Here is a 23,596-nt window from a genome sequence, read left to right as displayed (position 1 = left end):
AAATGAGATCAAAGATTCATTACACACATCATAAGGAACTAAATACTAGATTCTCATGCAAATACAACTATGAGTGAGCTTTATGTGAAGATCCTAAGATCATACAAGAGTGGTTTCGACAGGTGAAGAATATGATAGAGAGATATGACATTGTGAATAAGGATATCTATAACTTTGAGACTGGCTTTCAAATGAGGATTATATCAACAGCCAAGATGATGACTGAGTCTGAGAAACATGGCAGGCCAGCAGGAAATTGAAAATCAGCGACTGTTATTGAGAGAGTCAACTCAACTGGCTAAGAGATGCCAGTTAGCCATATGCAGTACTGCTATCTTAGCAAAGGAAAATAAGAAGCTAAGAGTTGCAGTTGAAAAGAAAAAGTGTAAGAAGAAGCAAACTTGTGCATTTCTAGCTCAGAACGAAGCTCTAACAGCTGAGAGAGATATAGTTAGAGCTCAAGCAATTGATCAAGCTATATCAGGGGGGTAGAGAATTTGAACCAGCTGCCTAGAAAGTGAGCTCCACCACACTGCAGCAAGTGTAATATAGTTGATCATACTGCTAGAACCTGTCAATAGACCTAAGAAATAGATCTATATAAATTATATGAGAAATTCTAGTTTGGTGGTTGCTTAATTCCGCAATTTTGACTGTGTTTGAAATGGGAGACTATCCGCTTATTTAATCAGATCTTAGTCATCCGCTTCGAATTGCCGTTTTCGGGCAACCGCATTCCTCCACCCGCTGCAACCGGGCGCCAAATTGCGCCTGTGTTTTGAAGGTGGTATCTATGGTTGGTCTATTATTTAGTAGCACTACAATATGTCCGTCGGTTCTGACCCAAATATTTCCAGCACAGTGCCATTCAAGCTCCATGCGGCGCGGGCTGCAGAACTCAGGTTTCATCAAGAGCTGTATTGCGCATTTACGCAAGAAACCATGAGAAAGGGGGTTTAAGGGGGGAACAGTCTCAGAATGCCATTGATCATGGAAGATAGTATTGATGTCGATGATCTTTTTGGGGGATCCAACTTCCCTGGAGCTAGGGCTGGAAGCCACAGCGCCTACCATCAAAGGGCTACCCCAAAGACTCGACGAGCTACGGCTTTCGGGATGTTGTCAGTATGTTAATATTATCTCATTTTCCCCCGTTGCTTAAATTTCCCTGAAGATTATGGATGATATTGCTAACGCTACCTAGAAAAATTGCATGGTCAAAGCTTGGGGCAATTGCGTACGTCTCACAAGACGGTCAGAGAGTCCATCTGCGATATCTCTATTGTAGACCAGATGACGGCAAATGGACATTGAGTGATGAAGCCCCTATTAATCAGATCACTGATCCCCACGGCGTCCACGCCATAGTCCATCTTCTTTGGAACGAGGCTGGGTCCGAACTGGCCATCGTGGATAGCTCTGGACGCATCTCAATTGTCACGATTTTGACGACACTGAATACGATTAATTTCGCACGGCAAGCATCTATAGACCCTGATGATGATTGGGCCCAGCCTGTTGGGTTGATGTGGTTAAGTGTGAACCGACCGGTAAGTGCGTTTCATTTTATCCTATACATTCCTCATACATTCACTTATCTTACTGCCTATATCTTTGATAGCTCTTTGGCTTCCATAAGGCAACACGGACGGATGATAGATGGAGCTATCCAGCACATCGAAGGCGCCCTCTGGGGCCTCTGCATCCCGTTAATAAGTCTGGCCTGGTCCTGGTGACCAAATCCGGTCACATTAAAATCATCTACCAGAATCCAGACATGAGATGGGCGGAGATATCCACGGAATTGACGTCTATTGGGTATTCAGATGGGATATTGACGCATGCCGCCATGGCACCAGCGGAAGGTAAAATATTCCCTTGGTGAAAAACTATATATGACTTCCTTAATGCCTGCTCATGATCTGAAAACTTGCCTTTATAGGAAGCGGGATTTCCATCGCGACCCATTCAGAATGCAGGGAAATATGTTTTTACCGTGTTCAAGTTAGATGGGATCCTCCAGAGTGGGATCAAACGCTTAAACAGGGTGGTCAGCCCAATCCATTCCCAACTCCCAGTTTTCAAATATTGCGCACCAAGACCGATACTCTGAGTGACGTTTTCCATCCGCCGGTCCACGACACGGAAAACTTATCAGATTTCTCAGCGGCCAACGGGGCAGTTTACAGGGTTACTCATCTTGAGATAATAACCGCACCTCAGGTTCTTCCAGGAGCACAGAGTGCTTCCGGTCCCTGCGTATTAGCTCTTGCTTCCATCCCCGTTCATAGTCAACTTGGTCAACCACATCCTTCTGTGCCCTCGAGCGTTCTTATCCGATGGCAGCTAGACACAATGGCTCAGACCTTACACCCAAGCTTTGACGATGTTGCATCGAACAAAACTGCTGCTAACCCCAAGGTGAGGTTCCCACATATGCGAAGATTTGTGTTGACATAGTAACTTGTTGCTATTGGCCTTTTTCTTTTTTTTCTCTTACTAAACTCCCATTGTTAGTCTAAAATAGCCTTCAGGAGACAAGAGGACATCTATTTCGACAGATTTGTGGTATCAATCGACCACATGGAAGCCGGCGGCGTGGTTGTCATCACATACGATGATAGCTCCATATCGTTTTTTGATGCTAAAACCATGAGACCCGTCAATGAGAATGAGGACGTGAATGTTGTGACGAGCATGCCAAATGCTGGATTCACTTTTCCAATTGACGCGTCAGGTATTTGCCTAGCCACTAATCACATTAGTATTAATTGTCGAAAGTTCTGTGCTGATATTTCTGCAAGGCCTTCACATCGCATTTTCACCGAGTGGTTGCCTGGCGGTGGTTCTTGATGGGGAATGGCAGATGCATTTGCGGTACATGGAACATTCGTATGGTATGGAAGATGGAATGTATAACAACGGTGCGTTGTCTTGGATACGCATTTAAGAAGGTCAAGCTCATAAGCTGACGTTGTTTCGAAGATAAATTCACATGCGCAATAGCAGCACTTGCTTTGGGGTATGTTAGAGCATGTGGGAGTGATACGAGTGCGGACGATATACTTTCAGTGATCGTAAGACAGCTTAATCCTGGTTAGTACTTTGTAATCCCATGGTGACCAGAATCTGTTCCTCTACTAATCATTATTATATTCTAGATGCGCAAATGTCTTTTGTCACAGAAGTCTATTCAATTTTATTCATGAGCGTCGACTTTACTGAGCAAGATAAATTGGTAAACAACCAGTCTATCCAAAAGGGGCTCAGCATGCAAGCCGTTCTTGGGTTCAGATCCCGATTCCAGCCACGAGCTCTAACATCCGCCGTTCCTTGGATAATATTAAATATTCGGCAGATTATGCTACTGATTTTAACCTTTTCACACTACCTCAAGAGTGGTAGAGAATCGACTCCATGTGAGCCTGGTATGTTGGCATCCGCTGCAATACAAGGCTTATAGCTCCCCTCCAAAAGAAAATATAACAGCATCCTAACTTTCATCAAAGAGGTACTCCGCATGGTTCTGGGAAATGTCAAGTGGATCCTTGACCTTGCAAAATATTTGGTCGACAACCTTTTCGAAATCGCTGATACCATCCCAACCGATCGAAGCTCGTTTTCTCTATCAAGTTCGTAAAGTTATTGCATTCTTATGACCTCCCCTCCCCTCATTTCCCAAAACTAACTCCAAAAAAAAAAAAAAAAAAAAAAAAAGGCAAAACCTACGAATCCCTCTCCCTAGTCCTAATCCTCTCTAGCGTGCCCCGTTCTTTTCTCCGCCACATATTCCGCTACCTCAATCGCTTCCCTCTAACTTTCAAAGCCGCCAACAATCTAAGCGGTGAATCCTACCAGATTTTCGCCAGCATAAGCGACACCATCGAACAAGCATCCCTAAAGCCTGACGTATGTGAAAAGATGCTTGCGCACATCGATAGCCTCGTCGCGCGCTCCTACCAAGCCGCGGGTTTCAGCAACGCGGAACGAAACGCCCCCGAACGCGAACTATTAATCACCTGCAGCATCCCGCCGGTCCTTCAGCCGGTCATCATGTCGATATTGACGGAGACGATGCCTCTGGTAGTTCGACCGGAGGTTGACAGAATGGCACTGGCACTGTATGATTATAGTTGGTTGGGGATTGGGGATGATAAGAGGACAGAGCTGTTCAAGCGGACGCATGATGTGGATATTTTGAAGAGGAATGTGGGGCGATTGTTGGATGGGTCTGTGGCGAAGCGGAGATGTGTACGCTGCTGCGAAATTTCGGAGGATGTCTCGTTGCCGAGATCGGTTGGTATGTATAGGTGGATTGGGAAGATTGGGGTGCTGAGGATGTGCGTTTGTGGGGGGTTGTTTGCGATGGAGAATGTGGAGAGGTTGAATCAGGTGCCGTTTCCGGTGTATAGGTAGGGTGGTTTCGTACGTTGGTTATGTGACTTTTCTTTCTGTGCTTGTCTTTCTTTTAGCAATAATGTATTAAAGGGGGGATGGGTGTAGAACAATCGGGCTATTTTGTGTGTATGATAGCTAGGTGTCGACGTTAAATAGACCTGATCGGGATCCATTTTGGATTAGAATCTCATGGTTCAGGTCAGCATCCACGTAGCGGATTCGGATTGTTCAAGAGTTCGTAATATATAGACAATTCTGAGAATCAGGATCGATCCAGAGGGAATTTGTCCGAGAGGTTGTCTCTGTATGTTTCATAAGGAGTGGTGGTCATGAATAAAGGAATGAAGAATAATATCGACGTTGAGGAAATCGTGGGACCTGTGAATTCAGTAGGAAGGTGTGACGGAAGACAATCAAATCTGTAATCACTTCTGGTCTTCGGCCATCATAGGCTCTATGAGAAGAGGATATAAAAGGATTAAAGGGATGAAACATATTTGAACCGTAAGAACAACAATTTCATGAAATTGCTGCTAACTCAATTGCATCAGCTAGGATACATTTGTTTATTTTCTCAACCGATACGAAGAAAAAAAAAATGATATCGTCAAGTTCAACTAGCAAGAAAACGCTCTCCAACTCCTCCCGCATCCTATTATCTTACCTATGCCTGTAAGAAACCGATTGTTAGCATTTCAACTGCACAAGCTCCGCATAACATGTAATATATAGAAGCCCACCCTTGAAATATCCAGGGGTCGTCAAATCATCGTACCTTCACAGCATATTTCCGCTGAGGGAAATGCACCATCTTCTTCTTCTGCCTCTCTGTCTTCAACGAAGCTTCATGCTTCGTCAACCGTCGTCGGATGGCACGAGTCTGCTTTGGCCTGAGGTCGAGGGGTAGGTATTTCTTGTTCTTGTAGAAAAGACGCAGTTGCGAGCGCTGGTTGGCGTTTATGATGGTAAGGACCTTGGCGATCGACTTACGCAGATCGTGACTGTAAAAACCGTCCCCAAGTGATTTATTGTCAGCTAATCTTCCTTTGTCCAAAATTTGTAATTCCTCTTCTCTTCCATTTTGCCCCTGTTTTTCTTTTCTGCCCTGTCCCTCTCCATGGTCAAATACAGGCTTTTTCTCCTTCCATTTCCTTAAACACGCCTAATCGGACCTGTTTCAAGATATCCAGACAAAACGTACATTCTGTTGAGCTTGGAGGCGGCACCTCCAGCGATTTTCTGCACACGGAGCTGGCCGAGCTCAGTCTTCAGCTCATCCAGCTGTTTGGTGAGCTCCTCCTTGTTCTTGCCCCAGAGTTGGCCGGTCTTCACCTTGGCTGTCGACTAAAAGTGTTTCCCCTAAATTAGCAATAAATTCGGGATCCGTCACGCATACAGATTCAAACATACCATGATGGCGGAATGTCGTGACGTCGGGCGGAGGGCAGGTTGGGTGTATGTCGACTTGGAACTGAAGATGTCAATTGTTGTCTTGCTCGTCGTTCGTTGTGGGACTAGGGCTAATTTCGAGAATGTGCGGAGCCGGAAAATAGGCGAGTCCGAGATTTATCACGTGATGATACTATTCTTTAACTTCAAGGTTCCAAGATCGCATCATTAAATAATGTAGTGGAGACAACTACGATTTGCGGAAGAACAACTATGGCCTGGCGATGATAGGGAGATTTTAATTTTGAAAGTACTGACCGATTCTTTATATCCCCGGTGCATATATTTGTAATTGCTTGAAGTGAATGAGAGTGTGTTTTCGGGGTACAAACAATGGTGTCAACGGGGACTGGATGGGCTCAGTTGCGACAGCAGGCTCGGTCACTTGAGACTCAGGTAACGATATATATCTCTATAACTACTCTATGGTCAAACGGGATGGCTTACCATGTGTCCGTTGTGTACTAACATTATATATCGTAGACAGAGTCTTTATTCCACACATATGCGCAATATGCCTCCATGACCCAGCTGTCAATAACCCCTTCAGACGAGGAACGGAAAGCCGAAGCACAAATCCACGATATTCTAGAACGGGTACGGATATTAAAATCTCTTTCCTGATCTCCATCTGTTATTTCTAACATTTTTTTTAAAATAACAGCGCGAGGCCCTCATATCCCAACTAGCCCGCCTCCTCGATTCCGAATCAGCCCTTACCTCCTCCGCTCTAAAACAGAACAACCTCTCCCGTCACCGTGAGATCCTCCGCGACCACCAACATGAACTCAAGCGCCTAAACTCCGCCATTGCTGAAACCCGTGACCGTGCCAACCTACTCTCCAACGTTCGGTCAGACATCGATGCATACCGCTTCTCAAACCAGAACAATGCCGAAGCCGAGTACATGTTAGAGGAGAGAGGGCGCCTCGATAACAGCCACAATATGATGGATAGTGTGCTGAGCCAGGCGTATGCAGTGAATGAGAATTTTGGTCTGCAGAGGGAGTCACTAGCCAGGATAAATCGAAGGATTGTGGGTGCCGCGAGCCAGGTTCCCGGGATGAATTCGTTGATACATAAGATTGGCGCGAAGAAAAGGAGGGATGGGATTATTCTGGGTGCATTTATTGGGATTTGTTTCTTGTTGGTGTTATATTTCAGGTAACATGCAACAACCTGACAGTTTCCTTTTTATTTCCTTTTTATTGCAAGCGGGAGATGGGGTTATTCATTTACTTGGGAAACTACTAATCAGCAGACGTGTATTTTTATTCCTTTCGCTGCATTTTGCATATGTTTTTACGTTACTTTTATTTTATTTTATTTTTTTTTTTTTGAAGGATGTAAGTGAGATTCAACCCTTCAAGTTGACGCGATTGTTATACATATCCATTCTTCCAAACTGGGGTATACACCTTTTACACATTTCCTTCGGTCTTTTGTGAGAGGGCATTGAGACCCTTCCATACCCTCCTGTCCTCAATTAGTTTCCGCAACCCATTATTCAAAGACTCCATCTCCTCCTCTGCTGCAATACTACTCCCAGCCCATCGAATCCTGCACTCCTGATCCAGCAAATAAACATACCCAACCTTACTATTCATCATCCCAATCTTCTCCCTCAAGCTCTCTGTCAACCCTTTCCTGACCAAAAAATACCTATCATGCTGCTCCCGCGGCATCTTCTTCCTCATCCGCCACATGAACATGCGTATCAGCCACGCCTTCAGCGCATTGTCTTCATAATTAATCTCAACCCGTTGAGCCACATTGGGCGATTCTTTCAAAATCTGGTGCAGTGTAGGGTTTTTCTGCGGGTTCACAAAGGAGGCGACTTGGCGCTCAGCCCAGAGGCTGGAAAATATGCTCACGACGGATATCTTGCTACGAAGGATCGGGGTGGTGTCCTGCATGGGTGTTGAAGGGGAGAGTGTGCGGCCGTATATATTGGGAAAGTAAAGGGCTTTATCGGCTTTGAAGAGGCGGGTGTTGGATATGAAGGTTTTGCCCTTGTGATAGCGCATATTTGTCCATTCACGAAAGTAAGGTTTGGCAGCTTGTCGGACCCTATAGTTGTGTTCCCGCGAAGCAGGATAGTATATTAGCAATTTTGATATTATTTACTGTCCGCCAGCAATCGGAAAGTTGCAAAAAGGTTCCGTATGGGATGTTTTCTCTACAGTTCCTTCCGTCGCTCAATATGTTTTTCATAGTCTACAAAATCGTCCCGTCGTTGACGGAGTGTCCTCGTATCGATACCCGTATTCTGTCCTGGTTGTGGGGGATAAGGAAGACCCAGAGGGCGATTGAGTGGCTTCGGAGTAAATCCTCCTATTATATTCTTGTCTTCCGCTAATGAATCTGTCTCAATCTTGTTGTTGGTGGGGGGAGGAAGGTTATCGTCCCGCGGAGGTCCCCCTCCGACTGGTGCGGGTGAAGATGTCGACGCATTGCGAGAATAGAGTTGTGGTTGCAGACCCCGGGATGTACGAGAAATGAATGAATTAAGGGACAATAAGAACGAGGAGTGTTTTGACATGATTGAGATTCCCAAGCGCAGGCTCATGTGCCCGATTGTCCATTTCCGACGGAGTTAAAATCATGGCCGGAGGTTATGATCTAAATCTAGGTGGAAACGATTTAGATCACGTGATCTGGCTCCCTGTTCGTGTTCCAACTTTGTTGACCGTATTTTTTTCACATTGACAATATCAAATTGATATTTTACTTAACACGGATCAATACAACTGTTGTTTTGGATGTAACATTTAATTAACTGTTTACTGCAGGATGGATAATATTTTGCCCTCTACATTATTAACACCACTAAAACCGTCACCAAGCTGCATCGCGGGTCCGCTTCACTACAGATCGAGATGAAGCAGGAAAATAGCGCAGAAAACTCACCGGACAAGGAAACATTCTGCAAGTCTCTCTATGAATTCGACGGGTACAGTGATAGCTCCCAGGATGTTGATGAGCTTGCAGTACTGCTGAGGCAGGCAAGGAAAAGAAATTTTCCCAACCGAACGCTATCACGAAGTCCAGGACCGGAGAAACATAATATGTTCTCAGATTGCCATAGCTTGAAACGACATAAAATCAGTGATGGCCAGGAGGATATCGAACCTACGGCTGTGCCATCAGACAGAAGGCCACCCGTGAGATCTGCAGCCCTAATGAGACGATCAACAGTGGATGGTGTTTCTGGAAAGTCATCAACTGCGAAGAGAAGACAAAAGTCCACAATTCGCGTCCGGCCGGAGCACCAGCAAATATTTAAGGATATGGTGTTTTGTCAGTTTTGCCTCACATGTTTCCTGCTATTGAGATAAATGACGCTTTTGAGGCACTAACGCAGTTCATGTAACTCAGTTTTCATTCCTAATAATGACGTCGCTCCTGCACGTCGCATGCGGATCAATAAGGCGCTTGAATTCGGAGCTTCCCGTTTACTCTCATGGAATGATACAGTGACTCATGTGGTAGTAGATAAAACAATATCCTTCAGTGATGTATTAAAGTATTTGAAGCGAGATGCGTTACCGGTAGGTTGCCTGGTTTCATCCCATGAGTTAGTTTTCCTCACCACTCATCTTATAGTCCTCCGTGTTTTTGGTAAACGAATCTTACCCGGCGGAGTGTATCACATTTGGTTCGCTCATGAATCCGTGCCATACTCGCTTTCACGTCAATGGAGCTCCCGTGGGGTGTAAAAGGAGTATCAGGGCATTAAGGGCAGACGAGTCTGGAATGCACGATTCGCCACATTTGAAGCCTGCTCTCCATGTGGACAACCTGGAAACTCCCGCTGCATCACAAACGATATGCCAAGCACCTCACAATACTCCATTTCGACCAACTTCTCCCGATGCTCACCGCCCACATGATTACGATCATGTAGTCGTGCAGCCCTCTGTGAGGGAACCTGATATCCTAGATGAAGTAACTGAACAAGCCAGAGCAGAGGATGGCCTGGTAAGCGAAATCGAGATAGTCTCTATTGTTCGTCTTCGAGATACGCTAAAAAACTCCAGCCTTTAGATGAATTGGATGATGCAGAGCTGCTTTCCGATTCGGAAGCACATTCAAGCTCGGATTCGGAAGCTAGCAAACGAAAGGATGCAAAACAAAAGAAAAGTTCTGCTGGAGATCCGAAGTGGCAGCAGAGTTTCAGTTGTATGCACAAACATGATGGACACACAGACCGGGACAATCCAAATGCTCGTACGATTGAGATTTTGCTGCAGATGTCGGAATACTATGATCGCAATTCCGATCGGTGGCGTACACTTGCTTATCGAAAGGCCATTAGTGCCTTGCGAAAGCGAAAACATAAGATAGTCACAAAGGATCAAGCTCTTGCAATTCCATGTATTGGCGAACGACTCGCGAGTAAGATTGAAGAGATCGTCTGGACCAACAGACTTCGACGACTGGAAGAAGCCAAGATGGAGCCGCAGGATATGATTCTCTCCAAATTTTTAAATATCTACGGGGTCGGTTTCACACAGGCGTCAAAATGGATTCAAAAGGGCTATCAATCCTTGGAGGATCTGAAATCCAAGGCATCCCTGACGAAGAACCAGCGCATTGGCATCGAGCATTACGACGACTTCATGCAACGAATTCCGCGCGCAGAGGTCGAAGCACACGTTGCTATTGTAAAAGAGGCGATTTGCAATGTGGATCCAGCTGTGCAGGTCTTCGTAGGAGGTTCCTATAGACGCGGCGCTTCAAGCAGCGGAGATATAGACCTTATCATTACCAAGGATGGCGCTTCGCAGAGCGAGATCTGCGTGATGATGACGGATATAGTTATCCCGGAGTTATTCAGGCAGAATTTCCTGCAGGTGAGTCTTGCAGTGGGTCATCGGGGGCAGGGTTCGAAGTGGCATGGGGCATGCGCTTTACCTGGAAACCCTGTCTGGCGCAGGATTGATTTTCTCTTTGTGCCTGGGGATGAGATTGGGGCGGCTCTGATTTACTTCACTGGCAATGATATTTTCAACCGGAGTTTGCGGTTGCTGGCAAGCAAGAAGGGGATGTGTTTAAATCAGCGGGGTTTATTTGCGGATATAAAACGGGGTGAGAACAGAGTCAAGGTGCACAGCGGACATCTGCTTGAGAGCCGGGATGAGAAGAGAATCTTTGAGATACTGGGTGTGCCGTTCCGTCCACCTAACCATCGTATTTGCTAACTAGTCAGTTTGGATAACCATTTGCAGAGCGCGATGCGCAATATGATAATGATTGGACGGTTCTGTATTCTCCTCATTTCCCCTTCTCGAGGTCCGCTGTCCTCTTCTCCCCCATTCTCCGTATACAGTTCCCATTCCCATTCCATGGAGCTAAGCCCATCCGCGGACTATATATATTAAGCTTTACCTCCAGCCAAAACTGTGCCAACAACCCTTTATGCCTTCCGCAGTTCCGAGGTTCCGAGTTCCTCCCGGCTGATTCAGCCGCGCCAAGTATTTCCACGTGATATACTCCGGAGAAGATATTTTCCGGTGTCTTATCAGGCTGTTCAGTTCGTTCCTCAAGGCGGTCTGGATAGAGCCAACATATTCCGCTCTCGCAAAGGTTTTGCCAGCATTTTTTTGTAGCTCTCTGCTGTATCAATATCGCAACACAATACACCTATTCAGCGCTATCAAGAGTTGTTTGCAAACACTTCTGTGCTTTCTTTGACAAGGAGTGTCTCTGTATCAAATCGTTCTACGGCTTGTTGTTTGGTTTCTAAGTTCTCTCCTCCTCAATCTACTCCTGCACACTGGCGTCAAAATCACAGATTTGTATATATACTACAGACCCATTTAGTATTGTGAGAACGACTTTCGCCAACAAGCCAACCCTCATCTCCTTGATACTCGAACCCCTTTTGCAAACAGACACTACCCTTTTTGCTTGTCAGCGAAGAGCAAGCCGTGGTGCTCCTGCCCGTCAAAAATGGGGCGCAGGCCAAACTGTATTGTCCGTGAATTCTTTAATCGCGGGGCCAAACTCATGGACTCGAGCAACCGCTATGAGCATACTTGCAAGTCCTGCGGGCAGAAGTTCCCCAAGGGCCGTGCTGACAGCTTGCTTGGTCATCTGGTGAAAACCTGCCAGGCAATTTCAGCTGCGGATAAAGAGCGGGTGCTTCATCATTGGAAAGCGTCCCCGGAGAAAGCAACTGGAAATGGGACGAAGAAATCAACAGCTAATGGACGCATTGGACGTGTGAAATCCGGAAACTTGCCATATGCGGCGAGGCAGACGGTTTTCAATGGAGTTGGCGGTCTCAACGGGCTTAATGTACTCGCAGAGGCCTCGAGGCAAGTTGGTGCTTCTGATGGGAAGCAGCCTGACAACAACAACGACAACAACAACAACAACGATGAGCTTGCGGGCGAGGTTCTTGCGGGATCCAAACTTATTGTGGTAGATCCGGCGCTGGAAGCACCCAACATAGAGAAAGGAAATATTGGTATAACCCCCTAAGGTTCCGTTGGTTGGTAACTTGTGGAAGTGTTGAATTTTGTTGTTTCAGTGGCTAACGTGAAATGTGTGTGGGTATGTTAGAGGCCGACCTCCGTGCCGCCCTCGGGCAATCTTCGCCGCCACCGACTCACTATGAACCGAACGTCGCAGAATCCCCAACTCCGATGGCGTTTCTGAATAACAATTTCTCCCTTGCTCCGGAACATACCCCGGACCCTGGACATTCATCAGAGCTCTCCTTAATTGCTGCAACAGCCAATGAGATGGTTCCGCAGGATGGCGGTCTATCCCTGGACACCGAGGTATGTCTTGGCTCCTACAAGCTCCGTTGAATCTATGCTAGGGCATTTTCATTTAGGCATGTCCATAGCTAACTAATAAACGTTCAGATGGATTTTGGTTCTGAGACGCATCAAGCGACGTTTTATCCTCGCCCTATTGCCATCCATCCTAGCCCACAGAATTCCAGCTCCGGGTTCATAGACGCTTTTGGAGAGATTAATAAGCCGAAACCAAAAATAAGGGGACAGTTCACAGAGGAGCGTCGAAAGGAGGTTCAATTAGTTAGGAAAATGGGAGCTTGCCTTAGATGTCGGATGCTGAAGAAAACGGTGAGTATTCCGTCTTGTCGGAAGATGTGTTTCGGGAACCTAAGCACTTGCTGACATCTAAGCAGTGCTCTTCGGAGGACCCTTGCAAGCAATGCAGGGCAATTCAAAACCCTCGAGTATGGACAGTATGCTGTATTAGAGAAAGGTTGCCAACTCAATTGACGGCTTATTCTGCAGGTCTGTTCTCATCGCCAATTTCAAAACAATGTACAAAAGCCATTAACAATCAATATATTTTGGTAGGTCTGCATACAACGCTCGCATATCATGCAATTACCACTATCAAACATCAGTTTCCTTTCGACCATGGTATGGGGAGAATTGAGATTTTCCACTTCGACTCCCAGCCTCCAAAATTCATCACTTTCGGCGGCCTGCAGCGCCAAACTGAGGCTCAGCCAAGTGTAGATCCAGCACTCCCCGCATCGACTTCCGAGGGAGAATCAAAGGTTGAGGCCCAGCAGGACTTACATATCTTGTATGGTGATACCGACGAGCTATCTACCAAGATTGAGATGTACATCAAGACCATGACGGTACAATATTTCGAATCTGAGCTGTGTAATTTCATAAAGCAAACTCTTACTCTGGCTTGGGAAATTTGCCAGAACGAAGTTGTAAGTAGTATTTTCATTTTCAACATTCCTATTTCTATAAACAGTTAGAAGAGGGAATAGTATCTTTAATACCTCCAAAAAGCAGGACTCGCTGTTGGCGGGAGTATTGGATCTTTGGATCGCAACTAGGATCCTCGTCGACACGGAGTTGAATTGGAAAATATTCCTCAACCCAACTCTTCCACCCTCTTCCACCCAGCCATTATCCTCAACCTCAACCGAATCGTGCACCATCATCGATGAGACAGTTTCCCCACACTCATACAATCTCATTTGCGCCCAAATGCGTGCGGCGACAGAGAGATTCGCCGGACGAATTAGCAAAGTCGTTCTCGGTAAAATAGAACAGCGATTGCTGCAAAAGCAGAGCTCTGGCCACTTCCAAACCTTCCTTGCTGCCATCATACTGATGAACTCTGTTGAGCGAATGACATGGTTGTTCAAAAATTGGGATAGCAGTGAACAAGGTAATTTAAAGGTATGTTGAAACACCAATTAGCACACAACATCTTAGAGCGGTTATTTCTTGTTTTTTACTGTTGGAAGTCGATTGAATGTTAACATGATCGTGCAGTGGCCGCTTGAAAGCCGCCCGGCTGTCTACGCAGCCCAAGACGATCGATTCGCTGATATAGTCAACACTCATCTTCGCATGCGGTCTCTTGCACCAGAATGCATCGTTGAGGTTGAAACAGGCAACATAAGGGCCTCTCACGACCGCGATGCAGGGGTTACCAGGTGGTTTGACGCGATTAACATTTCGAGTAAGTTGGTTCTATTCTATTCTTTGTGTGATGGCTTTTAATTAGTTTCATCCCCCACTTTGTTTTTTGTTTATATATATTTTCTTGGCTAACTATCATCCCATCTAGTTCAATATTTCCAAGAACGCCAGAAGGCAGAATTCGATCCCTCCAATCCTCGCTCCCTTGACTTGCTGTATTGTACTCGTCTGCTCCAGCCAGTCCAGAAGATCTCATAAATATAATATACCCCTTCGTCTTTCTTTTGACAAGATTGCCCTGTGCTGAATTCATTATCTTCTTCGCCCTCCTCTTTTCCCCCTTCCTCATTCCCCTGTACCTCTATGTTAGTTTGTTGATGATAATGCTTTAATGTGTCAATGACCTGTATGCTTTGTATTCCCCCCTTGATTTATTTTTTCCTTGCACCTGTTTGCTGTTCTGCTTTCATGCAGTTCTTTTCTTGTGATTTATTTTGAGAACCGGAAATGGAAAAATGGGAAAACGGATAACGGGAGTAAGCCATGGGAGGATGTTTGATTTTTCTTTTTCTTTCTTTTTCCTTTTCAGAGAAGGTTGCGGAGCATGCCGGGTCTTGAACTATTTCATTTCCCCTTCTTGTTCGTTCCTTTTGAACCTCAGTTTTATTTAAGAAACCAACCCCCTTACTACTTTACCCCCTTTGCAATTTGTTGTTGATATTTTCTTAAATCTTTTCATGTCCTGGACATTGATTTTCGTTCTTTTCAACAGATGGTATGTAATATCTTTATTTTCCCGTTTATAATTTAGCTAAAAAATATGGAGGCGGATGGCACTGGTTGTTGACCCTCCGTGTTTATATAATGACGGTTCCATGGCAGATATCTTCGTTTTGACTATTTCCTCTTATTTTCCCCTAGTATATTTCTCTACTCTATTGACAGCATGGGATTCGGCGTGGGAGGACGGGATGGGACAAAGTGGAGGAAGAATGCGGTAAGATAGGCGCTTTGGCGACCTTTTTCTCTCTCTTTCGAACGGCGGTGTTCTGACCAGTCAAGTGTCCTATATTCCTTCGTTCGTGTATTTGTTGGACTTTCATCTTGTATGCAGTACATATGTTGAACTGGACACGGCTCCTTTAGCAAAAAGTTGATGCCTCTGGGTATTACACAATATTACTTTCAAGTGTTCTTTCCCTGACTTTCCCAAACTTCCATCTTTACGTATCTATCAGTTGCAGTCAGTTCTCCGTCTGGTTATCTCTTTCTTTGATATTTTCGTGGGTGCCATTTTGATGCTTCTTTATTCACTATTCTTCGCGAACCGCAGTCGACTCCAATTAACGAGTTAAAATGAATCACTGAGCAGGGGTTGGGTTGTTAGAAGACTGCAAACCCTCTCTTTCTTATCCACTGATAAGGGCCAGGTGGCCGAGTGGTTATGGCGTCAGGTTTAGGTTCGCTTAAATCCCTGATTTCGAGAGATTCCCGCGTTCGAATCGCGGCCTGGTCATTCCATAATATTCTCTTTTTCGTTGGGTTTTAATCTCTCGTTTGGGTTCCGTCTTTTAATCCCGCTTTCATTTGAGCGCAGGGATCTTTTGTTCCCTTCTTCATACATCAGAGCTCTCTTTTATCTATTTGAGGTTGCTAGTTCCTTTAATTATATGTCTGCTCACATTGTCTCCTGCAATCACTTCAGTCTCCATCTTTTATTTTATTTATTTATTTTATTTATTATTATTTTTTTTTTCAGGTACTTGCTGAAATGAATATGTTAGGCTCCGAGGAGAACACCAAATTTGAGCCCGCGAAACAAACAGCCACCGAATACTCTACAGACATACATATAGATGAGAAAGGTAAATGAAAGGGTGAGAATGAGAATATTTTCAGTGGTTAGATAGCTTCTAATATTATTGCAGGTCACAGCAGAGAACAGGCACAATAAGGCTACAGAAAGACGGACACACACACACACACAGAGAGAGAGAGAGAGAGATAAGATTGAATGAGGAAGTTAGGCATTTATGGACAAATGGACGTAAAATCGTGGGTTTCATGATGTGCAAAATGAGGCTGCGACGAAATAATTCTGTGCTAGTCAGGAAGAAAGAAAAAGGAGGTATAAAACAACAGACCCAATAAAAGAGGGAGAAGTGCGTAATAATTACTCACTATCAAAAGCAGTAGCCGTATTTAGAGGTATCTCAAATGAAAAATAAATAAATAAATAAATAAAAAAAGTAAAAAGAAAAAAGAAAAAAGAAGGGAATGGAAGAAAAGTAGAAAAACACATTAGTATGACACAAATATGGGAACTAGAGGGGCAGCGTAGGAGGGAATATCTAAATGAAACGAGATAGAGGGAGACAGAAGTAGTCAGAAAAGCAGGAAAGGAGTGAGAAAGGGATAAAGTAGTGTAAATGCAGATAAAAACACTCCAGCGCCTCCTTTTCGGTCGCTTACTAAAAAAAGAAAATGAAAACATATTAATATTCCCACCTAAACGTCCAGCTGCCCTTCCAACACCCGTCTAGCTGCATCCAACCTCCTCCGAAAGAGAATGCATGACCTCTCATCAGTGGTGGATCGCCTATCGACAGTAGACGACAACTGCAACTGCAATGCCACTTTGCCCAGGCTCTGAAAAAGTGCCTCCATCAGTTTCGTGTCATCCGGTCCGAGCTGCGAGTCGAATACTATGGATTCCTTTTCAGACTCTGGAGTATAATATCGGGCCACGGCCGAAGATATTAATGAAGAGATCATGGCAGTTGGTGAACGGAGTTGGGCTGCTACATCGCGTGTTGAGGCTTCCTGGGACTGTTGGCGGTTGTGGCTTTTGTAGCTGAATCTTTTGTTGGGGTCGCGAGGGGTGGAGGCGGCTGAGAGAGGCGGGGATGAGGAGCCATCGCTGACCATGGAGTTCCAGGTGCTTGCACGGGAGCTTTGGAATTGCTGGCGGTACCGGTTGTCTTTTGTTACATAGGTTGTTCGTTAGTAATGATTAGCAGGTCCATTTGGGGAAATCGAATAAAGGACATACCGTTATTAAAATACTTCATCGCGCTGCCATTGCCATTCCCGTACAAAACATTATTAATTTCATCGCCGCTATAGCCCTCATCGGGAGAGTCGGTACCCTCAGCTGCCGTAGCAAACGTGGCTGTCGTGGATATAGTATCGGTGCTGTTATTTCGTACGTGGCCTTGTCTTCCTTGTGGAGATGGATCCACGTAAACGGTGGTCTCGCTTGCCGGCCTTGTAGTTTCCACGGATCCAGTAGAGTCAACACTTCGACTACGCAGGCGGGCTTTATCTCTTGAATAGTTACCCAGCGCACTATGTAGAAAGAAATGTTCATAGTCAAAGGCGTCCTCGCGATCCTCATGCCGCGTAGTTTCGGACACGGTAGGCATTGGGGGGAAATCTTGATACATCCCGCCATCCGAAGATATTGGGCTATCAAGGGGTTCATTTAGAATCTCAGCGAGAGCAACTCGGTCAATATCCTCATCATAAGCGAATTCCTCACCAGCATCCTCGTAAAGACTGTCTATTGTGGATTGCTGGTCATCTTGCAGATCCCTATCCGAGGTACTCTGCGTAGCTGATTCTTCCACTGCAGCAGGACCAGGAAATGAATCGGCGTTGACAGGAGCCCCATGCTGCTGACCAGCAACTTCAATATGATTCTCGGTATTTTGTCCCGTCCGGGCACCCTCAGTACCCTTACCATGTGTATCGACATATTCGCCGGCCGTGGTGTACCACTGCTCTGCCGCTGTAAAAGGACTAGGAGTACGAAGACTTTGAAGGCTCCGTCGGCGAAGGGTATCTTCTTGTGCCTGCACTTTGAGAGTCGATACCTTGCTTTTGAGATCTTGCATCTGGTCCTGAAGGCCACGAACTTGGAGCTGTGACTGGGAACGAGGCGGAACAATAGCTGGATACGTGGCATTGAATTCCTCCACTGACGAAATTTTCGGAATGCAGTTCTCACGGTCAGGAGGTGCATTTTCAAGGTTATTATTGTTGACGTTGGTGGGGAGTAAGTCTGGTTTTGAAGATGAATAATTGGCTTGTGAGACGTCATTGCCAATGGGTTCAGATGAAATCTCAGAAACATAGTTGACCGTAGACACGGGGAATTTGAAAGTGGCTTTTGGTTCGTAACGATCTAGTTTGAAGCGATCACTCTTGGGAGATATGTCATTTGCACCAAAACCTGATGCATTGGTTGACCCAAGTGCGCTGAAAGATCGAAATGGAGGTTGCATATTATTTCTATTATCCCCATTACTTTGCGAGGATCGGATCGACACATCGCTCAGCCCTCTGGAATGTAAGCCATTGGTACTCGTGTCCTGGGAGACTCTCTGACGCATCAGAGCTCCAGCAAGGCTAGTTTGAGCCCGTCTCTCAGTTATAGAATATGATCTGCCCATGTTCCCAGTGGATTGGCGGGTTCTCAGGGGAAATGCACCCAATAGGGGAGATGGCGACGGAGTCATGCGCAATGAAGAACGCGCTCGATTGAGATTACCCTCCATATGCTGAATGAAAAATTATGAAAAATCAGTTTTCCTCTGCTCTTAACAAATAACCAATACGAAATGAAGCATTTCAGGAATCATGGAAAGACAAACAGTTAATTTCTTCTTCGCATTCTCGAGAATTCTCTCCGCTTCCTTGCTCAATATCGTAGAGGATATTTCATCATCAGCTACCCCGTCCTCCTCATTTATAGCCCCTATATCATTTGTGTCCTTCCCGGACTCCATTCCAACAAAATCCCGAGAGGCCCAACCACTTTCATGGCTGTGAATCCTGTTCCGCACCTCAGTCGCATCCTTCGAATGTGTAACACTGGCACGACTACCCCCAGCCGTCCGAAACTCTTCCCATTTGTCCAGAATCTCACTTGGCGCACTGATTGTCGAGCTGGATGCACTACAACTCGCTCCATCATCATCATCATTCTCAGCGCTGCAATCTTCAGGATCACAATTGTCATCACGTTTCCTGTCGTTACCTAGCTCGTCATTGCCACTACCCCATTGAGATTTTAGAACCGGTGAGCCGCCCAATACCATATCGCTAACCTCCGTATCTGCATCATCATCTCCTCCCCATCTCGACCGTGTGGGAGATTCCTCTCCAATATCTGACAACGGTGGACGAACTCGATGCCCCGCAAACACCCAATTATTTCGTGGGGGAGGGTTTCTCTGGGGACAGTTATGGGGCGCATTGGCCATAGCGGAGACAGCTACGCCAATTCCCGAAGAGGCGTGCATTCCACTATCGGCCTGGATAGAACTGCGACGGTAGTCGGAGTGCTCCGGAGATGGAAGCTTGAGGGGACGGAATGGAGGAGAAGGGGTAGAGCATTCACGTTCCCCGACGTAGGGGAGGATCATGTCGGGGTTTGTCAAGGTGGGAGATGGGAACGAAGCCGGGATAATAGAATTACCATTAGTAGTTGGCGAAGAAGGGTTTTGGCGGCAGTTGTGGTGCTTGTTGTAATTGCTGTTGTCTGGAGCTGCGATGCTTGGTGGGGAACTCCGTCGGCTGTCAAAAGGGCTGATTGCAGCAAAGGGAGGACGAGATGTGGTTGACATTGACATGGTTGTTAATTAATTACGATGCGGCAAGGGGGTGCAAGGGTTGGTGAGCCTGCAGCAACCCGGTCGAGTTGATATATCCCTTTGCCTGATCGTGCAGAAGTGAAAACTCCGTTTAGTCCGGGCTGCAGGCCCAGTGCTTAATTCTCCTGTCCCAATTGTTGCCACAGTGGGCGTCAGCGTGGGAATGTCTGTCTACACTGATTCATCCGGGGATTTGTCCGGACGTTCGTTGGATGTAGAGGAAGCGAAGCGAAAGTTCGCGCTCAAAAAAAAAATTTTTTGGAAGCGTTAAAAGTGGCCCAAACGGATTGGGCTAGAGTTGAACCTCGGGGAGAAAAGGATCAACAGGTTGAAACATTTGCACTCACAAATGCGGAGTATATATACTTACTTATGTTTATGTTTATATAGATCTACAAAGGGTGAAGATGTGGAAGATGGTGTATATTCAGCAGTGCACTTCATCGACAATGCTAACAGTTTGCTCCTGTCTTTGTATAAATAATCGTCCCTGAAACCGCTCTATCCCATCCAAACCACTGCGTAATGCAATAGTTATGTCAAAGACTCAGCCCTGAATATCATACATCTAAACGAAACAGTACAGACAATAAGATTGCCTTCCTATCCGTTCAACACGGGCCTTCTTATGGCTTGAGATGAACCGCCTGAAACCTTACCTCGGACCATTTAAATTCTACATCTTTTTGTCGTCAGGGCGGAGAAAAAGGAGAATACTTAACAGGTATGACAGAGGGTAACACTGTCAGTCAGACTGAAACTGGGAAAGATAAGTGTTGCACAAGAAACTCGCGGGAAAAATAATTGACGCAGAGTAATGCCTCGAACAACGAAGAAAAAGTTCCACGATTTGGGTTGAAGGCTGGGACATTCGCTTGTGCCGACGAACCGGCCAGAATAGAAATAAGTGTGGAACGAACTTAGCAACCAGCAGATTTGAGGAAAATAAGAGCTATAAGCTTGGTGTTTAAAAAAAAAAAGGTCAATTCGCCTGGTATATAAAAAAATATATCCCCACCTAATTGCTTTATATAAAAACCAACCTCTTTAACTACCCAACTTTCGCCAACAACAGTTTCGCCGCACTACTAACAGGTCCCTTCTTCTCACCCTTCTTCGCCGGCTCTTTGTTTGCAAGATCAGTTAGTATCTTCTTCTGTTTCCTAAGCGTTTTCACCAACTCATCCCTCTTCTCAAAATCCTCCGCCTCGACAAGAGCGAGAATCACAAACGGATTTGCCCCGTGAACCCACGCCATCACATCGCTAGAAATATGCTCATAGAGTAGACCGTGAAAGTTGAGGGGTGGCTGCACTTTCTCAACACATTTGGTCTTGTTGTTGAATCTGCCGCCCTGGACGAGTGCTTTGAGCATCCGCCCCGCAGCTGGCGTCTCCAGGGCCTTAGGTTTAGATGTGGGGATGGATGCGACGGCAGCGAGTGCGGCCGATTTGTCCCCGTCGGCGCTGAAGAGGATTTCGGTGATGAATTGACAGCCAAAACTGGATTCGACAAGAGAGTCTGCGCTGGCTTTAATGAATTCGAGCAGGGTGGGTGACGTGGCTTTGATTAGTTCCTCGCGACGGGTGTTTGGGTCTTTTTTGGAGGTCCCCGATCGAACTGTTAAAACCTCATCGAGGATCTTCTTGTGGTCTGGGTCCGTAACGAGCCAGCGTGTTTTGTCCTCTGCGAATAGATAGAGGATGGGAATCCGGGCGGTTAGGTCTGTGACTTGATGAAGAAGTTCTTCGTGCCTGACTTCTTCGCTGGATCCTTGATTTAGGAGCTCCGGGAATATTGATTTTGATGAGAGTTTTGTGTCATCGATAACCTCGTAAGCTGTTAGGAGGACTATTTGTCCATGCATGTCGCCGGCGAGCATCTTGATCGTGTCTCTGTACATTCTCAACAAAAGTTTCCTGTCCTTTGCGTTCGAATATGCAAAGCACAGGGCTACTAATCTAGAACCTGACTTTGTGAAAGCCAAATTCTTAGCAAGGTCCCCCTCTTCATCGCCCTTGATGAGCTCGATAAGCTCTGTTGCCTCCTCACTGCCAGGTTTTGCATTCAGGAAATACTGGAGCATGGCATCATGCAACATGGTAAACCCGGTAAACTTCTTCTGAACAAGGTGGTTGATAAATTCATGAAGATATTTCATGATGGGTCCTCTCTTCTCCGGGTTTCTCGCAATAATCTCAGCCAGATCCGCTGTCTCCGCGGCACCATCCACGTTTCTGAATATCACAAACTCAGCTCCATACCACTCACGGAGCAGCATAGCCCTCTGGGCGGTGCTTGCAACGGTTCTGTAGATATCATCGATAATCCACGACGCTTCAGGGTGCCGCATGAGCCGCTTAACGTGCCCATAAAACTCCGGAACAATCATATCCCTAATTTCCGAATCGCCATGCACCAGTAACTTGCCAATCAAGAATTTTGCATACTTGCTCTCCGCCAGACTGCGATAGTCCCCTTTCAATTCTGTAGCGATATCCTTGCGCTGCTGCGGGGTGGCATATTTGAGCGCTGTCTGAATGACGCGGACAGAATCATGTTTAAAGACGAAATCCTTCACCCGACCCGTGACAATGGAGTAAAGTTCTTCAACGAGTTTCTTTCTCTCTTCGAGGGGCACGTGTGATTTGCGTCGCAGGCGCTCCCATAACTTTTTGGAGCGGGAGATGAGATCGGAATATGGTTTTGCTGCTTTTCGTTCCTGCGCGAGCGCTTTTTGCTTTGCATGGGATTCTTTTGATGAGGTACCGCCTACCCAAGTTGATTATGTTAGATATGCAATGCAACATAATATCTGAAGGGAGAAGCTTAATATTTACATACTTTTCACAGGGGCAGCACCAATCCCAGTTCCATTTACTTGTTTCGAATCATCCTTAATTTTCGATGGGATTGCTGATTTCTGATCTTCCTCAACTTCCGATGATGCGTTTGCCATATCTACGTCCTCTTCGCCGGAGGAGACAGACACTGAAAAATTTCCTTCTTCTTCTTCATCATCATCATCATCATCGTCGTCGTCGTCGTCGTCGTCGTCGTCGTCACTGGTCTCAACTATTGTTGGTTGTTTCTTGGGCTTCGGCTTGCTCTCCGCGGGCTCCTTGCTCTTTTTCACTCTTCCTCCATCTTTAACCTTTGTCCTTTTGCCACCACGATCGTCCGCAGTATCAACTCTCCGCTTAATGCCCGCCATGGTTTTCTTTTCTCTTTCCAATTGGGGCGGGTAACGGGGAAAGCTGTTGCTGTTTGCTGAGTTGAGCTCAGAGATCTTTTTATTTTTTTTTTCTTTTGCTGGGGTTTTCGCAAGGAGAGAGAGTGTTTGCTCTGTTTGCAATTTGCGGCCAGTCTGGGTGTAAATATTGATCTCAGAACTCTTCTTAACAACTTGACAATTAACATCAGCTGCACCATTATGACCTTGGAGCAAGTGAAGAAACTGTAAATCACACTTATTACTGTCTGGATTCTTCTGCATATCCTCAGCTGAAAGCCTTTAAATAGGTGGTTTCTTTGGCGTGATCTCCTCTCTCTGTCTGGAATGATCACCACCCATTCGAAACATCTGTTACCACACCCTAATTGAATTTACTTATTTCCATTCAAGAAATGGAAGATTCACCAGCTCTTACG

At 45.8% G+C, this 23,596-nt stretch overlaps 9 protein-coding genes and 1 non-coding gene across 10 annotated transcripts; 6 read left to right on the top strand and 4 right to left on the bottom strand.

The window, feature by feature from the left end:
* Positions 1-237: 237 nt before the first annotated feature.
* Positions 238-492, top strand: PAAG_11568 (hypothetical protein; the record flags this gene model as incomplete). The annotated part of the gene is made up of 1 exon (XM_015847196.1): positions 238-492. The coding sequence occupies one exon, from the start codon at positions 238-240 to the stop codon at positions 490-492; it is 255 nt and encodes an 84-aa protein (XP_015703220.1).
* A 486-nt stretch (positions 493-978) lies between these two features.
* On the top strand, positions 979-4,416 carry PAAG_02890 (mediator of RNA polymerase II transcription subunit 16; the record flags this gene model as incomplete). Its single annotated transcript, XM_015844785.1, has 10 exons — positions 979-1,121; positions 1,205-1,550; positions 1,622-1,865; positions 1,943-2,421; positions 2,518-2,737; positions 2,805-2,924; positions 2,986-3,096; positions 3,162-3,428; positions 3,510-3,632; positions 3,719-4,416. The coding sequence occupies 10 exons, from the start codon at positions 979-981 to the stop codon at positions 4,414-4,416; spliced, it is 2,751 nt and encodes a 916-aa protein (XP_015701863.1).
* A 748-nt stretch (positions 4,417-5,164) lies between these two features.
* Positions 5,165-5,811, bottom strand: PAAG_02889 (60S ribosomal protein L35; the record flags this gene model as incomplete). Its single annotated transcript, XM_002795367.2, has 3 exons — positions 5,165-5,399; positions 5,600-5,742; positions 5,809-5,811. The coding sequence occupies 3 exons, from the start codon at positions 5,809-5,811 to the stop codon at positions 5,165-5,167; spliced, it is 381 nt and encodes a 126-aa protein (XP_002795413.2).
* Positions 5,812-6,180: 369 nt separating this feature from the next.
* Positions 6,181-7,015, top strand: PAAG_02888 (golgi SNAP receptor complex member 1; the record flags this gene model as incomplete). Its single annotated transcript, XM_002795366.1, has 3 exons — positions 6,181-6,243; positions 6,331-6,444; positions 6,512-7,015. The coding sequence occupies 3 exons, from the start codon at positions 6,181-6,183 to the stop codon at positions 7,013-7,015; spliced, it is 681 nt and encodes a 226-aa protein (XP_002795412.1).
* A 253-nt stretch (positions 7,016-7,268) lies between these two features.
* On the bottom strand, positions 7,269-8,389 carry PAAG_02887 (mitochondrial ATPase complex subunit ATP10; the record flags this gene model as incomplete). Its single annotated transcript, XM_015844784.1, has 2 exons — positions 7,269-7,917; positions 8,031-8,389. The coding sequence occupies 2 exons, from the start codon at positions 8,387-8,389 to the stop codon at positions 7,269-7,271; spliced, it is 1,008 nt and encodes a 335-aa protein (XP_015701862.1).
* A 337-nt stretch (positions 8,390-8,726) lies between these two features.
* Positions 8,727-11,051, top strand: PAAG_02886 (DNA polymerase beta; the record flags this gene model as incomplete). The annotated part of the gene is made up of 4 exons (XM_015844783.1): positions 8,727-9,147; positions 9,226-9,398; positions 9,454-9,828; positions 9,888-11,051. 4 exons carry the CDS (start codon positions 8,727-8,729, stop codon positions 11,049-11,051), a joined length of 2,133 nt encoding a protein of 710 aa, XP_015701861.1.
* A 751-nt stretch (positions 11,052-11,802) lies between these two features.
* Positions 11,803-14,546, top strand: PAAG_02885 (hypothetical protein; the record flags this gene model as incomplete). Its single annotated transcript, XM_015844782.1, has 8 exons — positions 11,803-12,322; positions 12,418-12,638; positions 12,726-12,947; positions 13,013-13,124; positions 13,191-13,564; positions 13,650-14,042; positions 14,139-14,328; positions 14,437-14,546. The coding sequence occupies 8 exons, from the start codon at positions 11,803-11,805 to the stop codon at positions 14,544-14,546; spliced, it is 2,142 nt and encodes a 713-aa protein (XP_015701860.1).
* Positions 14,547-15,712: 1,166 nt separating this feature from the next.
* On the top strand, positions 15,713-15,804 carry PAAG_11567. The gene has a single exon. It is a non-coding gene; the product is annotated as a tRNA-Leu (tRNA).
* A 992-nt stretch (positions 15,805-16,796) lies between these two features.
* PAAG_02884 (hypothetical protein) lies at positions 16,797-19,924 on the bottom strand (the record flags this gene model as incomplete). Its single annotated transcript, XM_015844781.1, has 3 exons — positions 16,797-17,269; positions 17,341-18,850; positions 18,944-19,924. The coding sequence occupies 3 exons, from the start codon at positions 19,922-19,924 to the stop codon at positions 16,797-16,799; spliced, it is 2,964 nt and encodes a 987-aa protein (XP_015701859.1).
* A 1,072-nt stretch (positions 19,925-20,996) lies between these two features.
* PAAG_02883 (hypothetical protein) lies at positions 20,997-23,159 on the bottom strand (the record flags this gene model as incomplete). Its single annotated transcript, XM_002795361.2, has 2 exons — positions 20,997-22,717; positions 22,790-23,159. 2 exons carry the CDS (start codon positions 23,157-23,159, stop codon positions 20,997-20,999), a joined length of 2,091 nt encoding a protein of 696 aa, XP_002795407.2.
* Between the last annotated feature and the right edge of the window lie 437 nt (positions 23,160-23,596).

This window comes from Paracoccidioides lutzii, assembly GCF_000150705.2.
Source record: "Paracoccidioides lutzii Pb01 unplaced genomic scaffold supercont2.6, whole genome shotgun sequence".
Taxonomy (NCBI): domain Eukaryota; kingdom Fungi; phylum Ascomycota; class Eurotiomycetes; order Onygenales; family Ajellomycetaceae; genus Paracoccidioides; species Paracoccidioides lutzii.
Note: the sequence above shows the minus strand (reverse complement) of the source record. Positions and strands in the feature narration are given on the sequence as shown.